Genomic DNA, 12000 nt, shown 5'->3' with positions numbered 1-12000 from the left:
ATATTAGTTTTTATCCAAAAATACATATAGTCTATCTATTGTAAGGGTATTTTAAAAGTTTTATTTATTTAAGAATATCCAATAAAAGAGTATACTAAATAATTTTCAAATTCTACTACTAAAATAGACTTTACAACATTTTATTGAGGAGGACACAAGATCTTTATGCCTTCCTCTCTAAAAATACATACTCTCTATGTGTAGCCATTGAACAATTTACATATATTAAAGAATAATATAAATATGAGAAAAAGAATAATATTTTTATTAAATCATTTTTATTAATTATTGGAGTATTCAATATTAACTTTAATCCAAAGTAGAAGATAGTGAATTGGAAATGATGTATGTAAATGGTATAACTAAAATAATAATAATTAATATTACATAAAAAATGGAAGAAAATAAATTCATTTTGAGATAATTTTTTTTTGCACATACATCACTGGAAAAAGAAAGTACTAATTAAATTCAAATAAGGGAAAAATTGGGATGCAAATTAAAATCTAGAATGTTATTTTTTCTCTATATTTAATGCTGTGAATTTCGTTATTTCAGTCTATAAAAAAAAGTGACAGTGAATCTTTTGTTGAAAGTGATGTATGTAATATTAATTAAATGACATAAACAAAAAAAAATTAATTAATACTACATAAAAAAGTTAAAAAAGTAATTCTTTTTAAGATAATTTTTTTTGCAAATAAATCAATTATTGTAGGATAAAGAAAGTATTAATTAAATTCAAATAGAGAAAAAAAGAGATTCAAGTTAAATTCTAGAATATTATTTTTTTATTTTTATTTAATGAATTTAATGTGTGAATTTCGTTGTTTTAAATTTATAAAAAAAATAATTAATTAAAAAAAATGTTAATAATGTAAGAATTGAATATCTCCTCAAAACATGATAGCGTGACTATAGAATATGATTAGCAACGAATCAATCTATCTCTGAATCTAAGGAAGGTAAAAAATAAAAAGTGAAAAGAAAAAGTGGAAGGAAGAAAAACAAAAGGAAAGAAAGAAAGAAAGGGTAATTTGTTTGTCTTAGCTTATAATAAAAAAATCAAATAATAAATGAATCCATGATTGAATATTGACAAGCAAGTGTTCCACCCACACAAAAAAAAAAAAAGAAACAAGTTATTGTTATTATTTTTGAATTAAGAATTTGAACAAGTTCGATTGATATCGATATATCCGTGTTGGCAAATTCTCCAAGAAGCCAAAAAGGAAGAGAGGAATCAAAATCGAAGTCGAAGGTGTAACCAACCTGAACAGATTCCCTTTCCTTCTACTATCTAATTCTAATCTATCATCATCACCTCATCCTCACCGCATGCTCTCTCCACTCTCACACACCTGATTCCTTCTTCTCTACCTTCTTCATTTCCCCTCAATTCACCCTTTTCGTCTCAATATCTTCAACCATGAACGATTTCGATGGCCTTTTGGCTTCCGATTTCGCTCTCAAACCTCAAGGTAAATCCGCTCCAATGGCTCCACCACCTAAAGGATCTTCCAATCTCCCTAACTCAACTTCTCTCAACTTCGATTTCGGATCGCGATCCGCTCGCAACTCCGATTCGCTATTCGGATCCTCCACCTCCCGTCACAACCGCGATGCCGGAAGCTTCGACGATCTCTTCACCGCCGGATCCAAATCTCGTGGAGCAGACGCACCGTTCGATTTGGACTCCATGTTTCCAGGATCCAGCAACGATTTCGCTTCCAGGTCAGGAAACTCTTCGCCGCCGCCGGTGTACGATAAACCTGTCTATGATGACGATGTTTTCGACGGCGTGCCTGGGTTGAAGAGTACGGCGAAGGTTAATTTTGATAATGTTTTTGCTTCGACGAAAACGGAAAGTGGCGCGTTTGATGATCTTCTTGGTGGATTTGGTAAGGAATCGAAGGGTTCCGGCAGGAAGGGATCGGAGAAAGATGATAAAGGTGTTTCTGATTTTGATGATTTATTAGCTGGATTCGGAAGTAGTAGAGCACCGTCTAGTGACAGGTATATATACTCAATATTAACAGTGTGTTGTGTTGCTTTGGTAACTGAGATTCTTTTGGAATAATTGCCATTAGTTAGTCAGTAGTGGTAGTGGTGGTGTTCGTGGTTATGCTTAACGTGCAAGCAAATATATATACATGCATGTTTCTAGCTCTTTTTTCGTAATATAGTCTAGTCAATTTTACTTGTATATAACTGATCTTACTTATTTTGGACTTGGATGGAGCTGTTATGGAATATATGTCTATAGGGTTGATTTGGAGGTGGTGGTGTTTTATGCATTATGCTCGTGACTGTTATAATCAGTCAATATTCTATAGATTTCAAGCATCAATGTATTGCAAAGTGTTGGTTTGGGAGGAAGTGTCAAGTTTATTTTTTCTAGGAGCTCTTTAGTGTAGATTATGCATTAAGTCTTCGAAACTTATTCGATGTCCTGTGTACTTCCTAATTAAATCCGTAAGTTTTTGTTCATGTGGTATCAGCCTCTGAGGTAATCTGTGTGATGGATTTTAAGTGGCCATACTCCACAGCACAGTTGAAAGATAAGAATTAGTAACTTTGATTATACTTTTCTGTAATTTTGACAATTGAACAAAGTTCCAGGAGTTTGGTAGGTACCAGTTAGTTCTGAATATAGAGGAAAATAGTGTTTATTGATTTGAAATCTGTATTGTAACCCAGGTATTAGAGAGACTTGGAAACTCCCTCTAACCAAATACTTTCAGAAAACACCTCCTCCTATCTTCTTTTATTGCTTCCTATTTATTCTGTCTTGTATGTACTATCATTTTTTTATTGGATGGTCCCTATTTATTCTCTCCTCAATGTCCCAATTAATTTTCTATTGAACAGACTCCATTTATTCCTTTAATTCACTATTTATTCTCTATTTATCCTCATATTTGGCTACTGACAGCCGTTAGTCCCTATCCTTACTTGCATCCGCATTCATCTTAAAAGAAACCCAGTTTGCAGAAACAGTTTCAACGAGAACCAATGAGCTGATTTTCTTTAATTGTTTGGCGGCATCCTCAATTTGGGTCACCTTGAATTATAAGTGCACTTTGTGATTTAAAAAGAGTAAGAAATTGCAATCTTATCTCGAGGCTAAATTACTTTGAGAGTTTAAGAATGACTCACTCCCTGTGAACATTAAGTTTAGCATTTTTGTTTCTATCTAAGGTTGTTGTCTTCCCGTTAGAACTTAGAAGTACCTCTTTTCTTATGTTAGGCAATAATTTTCACGTGCTGCATGTTTCTCTTCCTATAATGTGAATTCTTCATTTTGTTTGGTCACTGATGCGTACAATGGCTACCATGAATAAATAGATTTATTTTTTGTCTGAAGGATGCTTCATCCATTAGAAGCTAGAGATTAATAATCTTAAAATCGTGTTGTCCATAAATATTTCATTTGGGTAGCAGAAAACAGGAGAATGTGAATAGAGGAAGGAGGAAACCAACCCCCATATTATTATGACAACAACATTATTTTCCCGCTATCATAAGTAACACGTCCTCTTTTCAAAACATATTTGTTTTCCATAAAATAAAATAGAAAAAGGAAAAAGAAGTGAAAATCTTTGTTCTTGTACAAACCTTTTCCATTTTTAAATCTAATTACCACATATATATTTATGGTACGCACACACACACATAGGTAAATGGAATAAACAACTTGATATTTTTCTATGTTATCTTTGACGAGCAATTCATATTGTTTATTTCGTTGTTGATTGATGTGGCATAATCATTTTGTACATATTGTTAATAACAGGCATGCTCCTGATATTGGTTTGTCCACAGAACCAACTGTCAGTGCATCTAAAACAACCTCCACTGCAGCAGAAGACCCTTTCAAAGTATTTGAATCTACTTCAGCCCCAATGGATTCATCCACAGGAAACTTTACAGATCCACTGGAAGAAATTAGTAAATTTAGTAGTTCTAGAAGCACAAAGAATAATAGTTCGTCAACTTCAAATGGCAGAGTATATGAAGACATTGACCCTTTTGATGGGCTTGGAAAATCTGTACCAGCATTCTCATCCGAGAGAAATAGCAGTAAGGGTAACACTTCTCCAGGGTTGAACACAAGCACAAGTTGGACTAGAGATAAAGAACCAGTTGATAAGTTGTCTGGGATGAGTCCTGAGAGGCACTCACAAAAAGACATTCCTGTTGAAAGTGACCAGGATTTTCTGCAGCCCCCATTTTACATGCCTACATTTTCATCTGATTCTAATAAACCAGTTGGCCAAAGGTCTACTTCCCCTCCAAATAGTAATACTGGTTTTGGACAAGCCAATATTCAGGTAGATATGTCTCCGAAATACGAAGAAAACTTTGAATCATGTGAGGATGTATGGCTGACTGTGTCAGAGATTCCTCTTTTTACACAACCAACTACTGCTCCACCGCCTTCAAGACCCCCTCCTCCACGGCCAGTTCATATTCCCAAGTCAGGAACAGGTTCGTCGGCTTCTGCCAATGCTAGAAAGAAGGCTAATGAGTTTTCTTCTTTCCCAAGTTCCACTCGATTCTCTCAGGGTCCTAAGTCTGCTCCAGCTGCAGCAGCGGTATCCCCAACATCTCAGTTTGATGAACTTGATGACTTTGCCATGGGCGGTGGTCATGGTAATGATGTTGAGAGTGGAAATGGTCTTCCCGATGATGAGTTGGAGATGAACACGGCTGCTGCGGCCATGAAGGAAGCAATGGATAGGGCTGAGGCTAAGTTCAGGCATGCAAAGGAAGTTAGGGAGAGAGAGTATACAAAGGCTGCTAAAAGCAAAGAAGGTGGGCAATTGGAAAAAGATGACAGAGCTATACAAGAAGAGAAAGAAAAACAGGAAAGATTAGAACGTGACCGGCAGCAAAAGGAGAAGGAGGAAAAGGAGCAAAGAAGATTAATGAAAGAAAGGGAGGAGAGAGAAAAGGCTAGACAGGCTGTAGAAAGAGCTACAAGAGAAGCTCGTGAAAGAGCAGCTGTTGAAGCACGCCAGAGAGCTGAGAGGGCTGCGGTTGGGAAAGTTAATGCTGAAGCTCGAGAGCGAGCTGAAAGAGCTGCAGTGCAAAGGGCACATGCTGAAGCCCGAGAAAGGGCTGCTGCAGAAGCAAAGGGAAGAGCTGAAAAAGCTGCTGCGGAGGCGAAAGCTGCGAGGGCTGAAGCTGAAGCACGAGTTAAATCCGAACGTGCTGCAGAAAGGGCTGCTGCCGAGGCCCGGGAGAGGGCTGCGGCTGCTGCAAGGATGAACCAACAGAAGAATGAAAATGATCTTGAATCCTTCTTTGGCATGGGTTCACGACCCAACAGTGCTCCAAGGCCTCCTAGGGCTAACGCTTCTGTGAGTATCCCTTTTTTTCTTTCTCTTTTCTTCTTTAAATATAAATAGTTCTACATTCCTAGGGCTAACTCTTTGAGTATGTCTTTTTTCTTTCACTTTTCTTTTAGTATATCTTATTTTTCATAAAATGACAAGTAAATGATTATGTAGTATTTAAAGATTTTAAATTATTTTATTTAAATGAAATAAAATACAAAAGGAAGTTTGACGACCATGTTTACTCTTATATTCTATTCAAAACTTGGTTATTAAGTGTCTGAACCTGTATGTTTTCAGGAATTTGAAACCCAATTTCAGTCGGATGCAACAAGAAAATCTACAAGTGTATCTTCAAATATGAAGAAAGCATCATCATCGACTAATATAGTTGATGATCTTACCTCAATCTTTGGAGGTAGGTTTGCATTTTCAATGTGTTACTTATTGATGTGATAGTGGTTTCTTTTTTGGTTAAGACATGCAATGCTAAAATATTGAAGGAGAAGAGAAAGCCTGAGAGAGCAGAGAGCTGAATGCTAGGGTTCATTATTGCAATAGTTATTATTACTGGAAGAGTAAAGGAATATATATATATATAACAAATAAAATGACTAAACTACCCTTAAGAAACAATGATATTCTATTTTCAGGGGCTTTGCTCGCATTTTCTATTCATGTCTTCATACAATTTATATTTGTATACTGTAACAGAGGCTCCCTTCCTCTGAGTTCAGTGACTATTTTAATAAATGTAGTACTATAGTTTCCTAAATTTAATTTGGTTCCTATCACTTACCTGGTTCTTTTTGTCCTATCTCTTTTATGGATTGAAGCCGCCCCATCATCATCTGGAGAGTTTCAGGAAGTTGAAGGGGAAAGTGAAGAAAGACGAAAAGCCAGGTTGGAACGCCACCAGAGGTCTCAGGAGCGTGTGGTATGTGTTATTGCACTTCATGTCTCCTTAATTTGATTTCTTTTTTCTTCTTGATATTTGATGCAAAGAACAGGTGAAAAATAAACCATTTTTTCAACCAACTTGTTTATGTTATTATGACCATGATATTTTGTACTAGGCAAAAGCTCTGGCTGAGAAGAATCAGCGGGACTTGCAAACTCAAAGAGAGCAAGCTGAGAGAAATGTAAGTAGTGTTGTTTTTCTCTATATTTATGGGTGATGGGGTTTCTGTTTGTATACTTGCAACTACTGCATTTCCAACACCTATCCCTTCTTTATCCTTGTCCTAGGCAAAAATTTACACTTTTGATTGTAATATGGTATTGTTCTTGTCTGTTCAATGATTTCAGAGGCTTGCTGAAACACTGGATTTTGAAATTAAGCGGTGGGCTGCAGGAAAAGATGGGAACTTACGAGCTTTACTCTCCACCTTACAATATGTATGTACTTCGTAAGAGCACCAAATAATATCTCTGAATGTTTTCTATTCCAGATCCATATAGTGCATGGCAGTATGTAGGCATGCATCAACTCTTTTTTCTTTTCCTATTTAAATTCTTTGGTCCAAATTTTAACATATGCCATATTGGAAATCTTGTTTTGTTGGACATATTTTCTCATTTGTCTTGTCTGATCGTCAATTCACCTTATAGGGATAGAAGTGAATGGTTGTGCTTACTTTAAAATTGTCCTGCTGGTTTATAGATTTGGGTTGCTCTGCTCACTAAAGGTGCAATTAATATTTCTATTTCCTGAACAGACATCATCCATTGTTGCAATTTCTGATCAGAGATTAGCTTACAGAAGACCACATCCTTATGAAACAAGTTTGATTTTGAAAAGAGTGTAATGATGTACTCATAATTCAATTGGGGAAAGATGACAATCAAAGTAACTTGTTTCCATATTTTTTTATACCGGATTCCACGGTGGACCACAAAACACATGGTCCAGCTATGGACAACCAAGTTTACTGCCTGCCATAGGTTTTTCAATATAGAAAATTCACCTCAGTCCTTATATAAGATACTTGCATTTGCATGGTGAGGTATTTATGAATAAAAAATTGCAAGTAGACAGGGAGGTGCACTCCCTAAATTGAAGTGGTGTGTGAAGGGTGAATCTATCATTTCCTGTTTTCACTCACCACTTCCAACCGGTGAGAGGGTAGGGAAGCGGTGACGGAAATGCCATCTATTTGGATTTTGGACTTATTTCTTTTTTTGTCGTTTTGAAGGGAAAAAGCAAATAAATTATTACTCTTAGAAACTGGCTTGTATGGTGAAGGATGTCTCCCACTTATAAACACTTTTTTAAGCCATTTCTCATTCAATATAGGAATCTTAACACACACCCCATGCCTAGGATTGGACATCTGGAACATGACCCGAGTGGCCTGGTACTAGGTGGCTCAACGGATCGTAGTAGAATTTGATACCATCTTAGAATTTGGGTTGGACTTAACTCAACCTTACAAAACCAACTTTTAAGGTGGGGGATGTCTTGCCCTTGTAAGCATTTTTTAAGCTATATCTCATCTAATGTGAAACTCTTAACAATTACTAATAGCTGGAAAGATTTTCAGTTTTTGTCTGGATTGCTGAGTTGAGAGTTTTCATTGAGAAGGGGTTTTCACTTTTTATTGTGGAGAGAGAATTGAAGACGGTGATATTGCAGGGATGGTTTTAGTGGTCTCCACCGCGATGTGCACACACTCACGTTGGTTTTAGAGTTGCTGGAATCTTTGTTGCTGTAACTAGACCCCATGTCGAGACCTCATGTCGAGACCTCCACGTTCTAGTTGTGGAGGTTGAAGAGAAGATGGAAGAGCCTGAGGAGATCCAGCTGCCACTGGTCAAGGTTCCCTTTTTGCAGCTCTTTGCATGTGCAACGGTTTGATTGGTTCCTCATGCTCCACCACTAGAGATTTTGGTTTTGATGCACTCTCTGTTCAATGGTGAGCAAACCCTAGGATGAAGGCTTGAGGGGAAACAAAAAGACCTAACAAATTCTCAGCATCCAAGTTACCAGACAGAGATCTTAACCATTGAATAGAATAGCCAAATATCCAAAACATGGTCCATGCAGAGCATTTTTTAGTTCACTCTAAAAAGTTCATGCATTTGAATTTTGATACAGCCAAAACAGTGCTTAATTTTGTGTATTTATTCAATGTGTTATTGTTTTTGCTACAGACTTTGTCTCATTCTTTTGACTGGAGAATTTGTGTCAATTATACTAACTTATTTCCTTCATGAATGATGATCAGGTACTGTGGCCTGAATGTGGTTGGCAGCCAGTTGGTTTGACTGATTTGATTACAGCTGCTGCTGTTAAAAAAGCTTATAGGAAAGCTACGTTGTGTATCCATCCTGATAAAGTACAGCAGAAGGGTGCCACTCTTCAGCAGAAATATATTGCAGAAAAGGTCTTTGACCTACTCAAGGTATTTCTTATCAAGACTCTATGATAGTATAATATATTGCCAAATTCAGAATACTCCGCCTTCACGGCTTCACCTTTTCCTGGAAGCTTGATCATTTATTATTAACAGGAAGCATGGAATAAATTCAATTCTGAGGAGCTGTTCTAATCTTTCATGAACTGATATACTTCGAGGTAATTTGTTTGATGGTTCTGTTCAGAGGAGACCACAACCCTGTTTCTTCTGCCTGCCTCCCCAATTGCATAATTGTTTTGATTGAAGTTATAGTGCGTTGTTGGTAACATATTGCTTCTCCTTCTGGCTTTCTTGGGTGTCATTGATGTTCTTCCTGAGGGTTGTTGTGTTTCTACAGATGTTTTATAAATGTAGCATGTTTTGTTGATGTAAAATATCTTTTTGTGCTATCAATTTTATTATTCATTATCCTTGTCTAGTGAGGGCTCACAAGCCGACAAGCGATCCATTTGATTTTTCTTCTCTTAATTTTGGTTCAAGAGAGGGGCCATGATGTGGTACTGGGATGCCCTCCTTTTCTACTTGTGATATATAGCACGATGTCTTGAATATATTCCATCCTGTTGATTTACCTCAAAACTGATAATTAATTATACATGAATCTTCGTCCTCAAGTTTCTGCATTTTATACATTAAAAATAAATGTTATCAAATGGCATACCAAATATGGAATAAAAATTGCATCGTGCAGGACTTAAGAACAGTAGGGAGACTAGTTCCCATAGGTCCTATTGAAGTCATTCTCTATATTTAAACTTAAGGGCATATATGTTTGGTTCTGTGGCAACAAAAAGTGATTTTAAATTGATGAATTGTGTAAAAATGATTCTGGCTAAAAGTCTATTTGGATAAGTTTGTGTAAAAGTGAGTTAAAACATACATTTGTGTTTAAAACTTTATTTTAGAGGCCAAAGTTTTAAATTCAAACTCCAAGTTAGAATTAAAATTTATTTTGAAGGCAAAATCAAATCTGTTTGAATAATGTCAAAACCAATTCTACATTGGTAGAAAATATCATGTATAACTGAAACCAAACATAAACTAAATTAATGGACAGATGTTGTAATTGACTATTTATACAAGTGATGACAATTGAGAGAGTTTGGCAGAGACGACAAATTAGTTTTATTATCAAAATTCTAAACTGCTACCAAACAATTACTTTTTGGCTTACTGTCAAGTATTTTCGAACATGTTACACTTTTTTCATATATCCATCTATTATGTCTGCGCCTTACTTTATGTGAAAATGTGTTAGATATCAGAAATAAGTCGCAGATTAAAGTTGAAAATGACATGCGGTACTCTAGACCTCAATGGTCATAATGCAAAACGAGTAGTCGAGGACAGCATGTAATAGTAAATTGGTAGTATATTCAAATAAATGATTGAACAAGATAATAGATTATATAACAATCATCAAATTGATTTATAAGATAATGGTACACACAAAACCCAAAACCATAGCCATCATATCATTGCTGATGCAGCTTCTTACATATACATGAAGCTTAATTAATAGTTTGACTGGAATGGTTTGTATTTCTTTAAATCAAGCAAGACACCAGCCACTGATCCAACAGCAGCAACAACTGATACAACAAGACAAGCCACACTAAATATTTGTAACCAAATCCATCTGTTACTCCATTTTGGTATTCTCTTCTGTGAGATATACATCTCCACAGGAAAGTAAACAGTTAAAGGCCAAAATCCTAATGCACCTATCACTCCAACAATGTCATTGAAGAATGGAAGCAACATCGATATCACAGTGGTTAATACAACAAACACTGTCCTCCAAACCAATCTAAATAAGTTCAGTTTGTAAGGTGGAACACCAGGAACTGCAATTTTGAACTCTTTTTCAATGTTGGGCCATCTCTGTGTTGCACTTTTTTCAACAAAGGCAAAGATGGGTTGGGAAAAGACTTGGTATGCTCCTACAAGGTGAACTACTATAGCTGCATTTGCTATGTCTATTAGCCAATATGGGTTGTAGAAACCAAAACCAGTTAGAAGATTCCCAGGTGATGCATCTCCAAATGCTGCATAACCCATGCAGCCACATAGCATGTAGAATGTTGTGGTCACTGCTATACTTATCTTTGTTGCTTTCTTCATTGATTTTGCTTCTGATGGTGGGGATTTCAATGTGTCCTGCGGTAAGAATATTGCTTGGATAATAAGTTATCTTCTGATTTTTAAAACGCTGCTCAAAGATCCACACTCCACACACTCACAGTAGTAAATTGATCTCAACCAAAGATTAAAGTTGTTTTTAAAATATAAATTTGAAATATGAACCGTATAATCTTCATGAATTTTTGTCTATATTAAATCCATTTCCCAAGGTGTACCTGAATTTCAATGAGAACCACAGCATATGAATATGCAAATGCTATGTCACCAAGAGCTTGAGAAGTCCTCCATATCTTTTGAGTCTCTGACACAGTTCCAATGCTGATTCCTGTGAGGCTACCCATAATAGAACCATTTTCTGTTCATGAACCAACCATACTATTATCAGTCTATTTTTTTATACCGGAAAATGTTAGTATATTAGTTATGCTATTGTTATTATTGTTATTCGTCTATTTAAGCAGAACAAAATTCTAAGACAATTATGAGTAGAGGAATATAAATATAACCTGCAACTTTGGCAATTCCAAGAGCAAGACCAATTATGGAATATGTGAAAGACATGATTGCAGCAACTGATGAGAGCCACCATATTTGATCAAAATCTGGAATTTGTGAAAGGAAAATTTCTGTTATGCCAAAAATGATCATGTATTGGTTGCTTGACATGTGACATGGGTTTTTGCCCCCTGATTGATGGAAACAGTTTGATCTTTTGATTGCCCTGTTAACCAAAATCAATGAAATTGAAACAAAACCCATCAATTATTTATCATCAATTTACATAAACCAATTCCTGTAAAACATCATATTATTTGAGTAAAAAATATGCCACATAGTAATTTGCTATTCTATGTTTTTTTTTTTGGGTACATGCTATTCTATGTTTTACCAAGCACAATAATAACAAGAGCGCCCCAAATAAAAACCATGCTTTTGTAAAATAATTTATGTAATATTTTGGAATTTGTATTTTGATCTAATTCATTTACTAAGTTCAAAAGCTAACTCATAGAATATAATAAAATAAAATAGTCGACCACTTTATAATTACTTTAAAATATTCATAATCTAACACTTTTAATACACTCTTTCAC

At 35.7% G+C, this 12000-nt stretch overlaps 2 protein-coding genes across 2 annotated transcripts in view; one reads left to right on the top strand and one right to left on the bottom strand.

Annotated features, from left to right (window-relative positions):
* Nucleotides 1-1165: 1165 nt before the first annotated feature.
* On the top strand, nt 1166-9375 carry LOC101506874 (auxilin-related protein 1-like). Its single transcript, XM_004503848.4, has 8 exons — nt 1166-2016; nt 3797-5366; nt 5643-5760; nt 6179-6279; nt 6419-6484; nt 6651-6740; nt 8570-8746; nt 8855-9375. The coding sequence occupies exons 1-8, from the start codon at nt 1430-1432 to the stop codon at nt 8891-8893; spliced, it is 2748 nt and encodes a 915-aa protein (XP_004503905.1). The 5' UTR covers nt 1166-1429; the 3' UTR covers nt 8894-9375.
* Nucleotides 9376-10164: 789 nt separating this feature from the next.
* The window catches only part of LOC101506539 (amino acid permease 4-like), a 4669-nt gene continuing 2833 nt past the window's right edge, over nt 10165-12000 (bottom strand). Inside the window, exons 4-6 of the mRNA XM_004503847.4 lie at nt 11413-11627; nt 11122-11261; nt 10165-10921 (exon numbers count right to left, since the gene is read on the bottom strand). Coding sequence (XP_004503904.1) covers nt 10277-10921; nt 11122-11261; nt 11413-11627 — 1000 coding nt within the window. The 3' untranslated portion in view covers nt 10165-10276. The remainder of the gene's footprint in view (nt 10922-11121; nt 11262-11412; nt 11628-12000) is intronic.

The sequence above is a fragment of the Cicer arietinum genome, chromosome 6 (assembly GCF_000331145.2).
Source record: "Cicer arietinum cultivar CDC Frontier isolate Library 1 chromosome 6, Cicar.CDCFrontier_v2.0, whole genome shotgun sequence".
Classification (NCBI taxonomy): Eukaryota; Viridiplantae; Streptophyta; class Magnoliopsida; order Fabales; family Fabaceae; genus Cicer; species Cicer arietinum.
The sequence above is the reverse complement of the archived record's forward strand: the minus strand, read 5'-3'. Positions and strand labels throughout refer to the sequence as shown.

What these genes read in the sequence shown, in the direction of transcription:
- LOC101506874 (XM_004503848.4), top strand. Translation starts at nt 1,430, where the DNA reads ATGAACGATTTCGATGGCCTTTTGGCTTCCGATTTCGCTCTCAAACCT. An exon ending in AGAGCACCGTCTAGTGACAG is followed by an intron (nt 2,017 to 3,796) that starts GTATATATACTC and finishes TGTTAATAACAG; the next exon opens with GCATGCTCCTGATATTGGTT. An exon ending in AGAGGTCTCAGGAGCGTGTG is followed by an intron (nt 6,280 to 6,418) that starts GTATGTGTTATT and finishes ATTTTGTACTAG; the next exon opens with GCAAAAGCTCTGGCTGAGAA.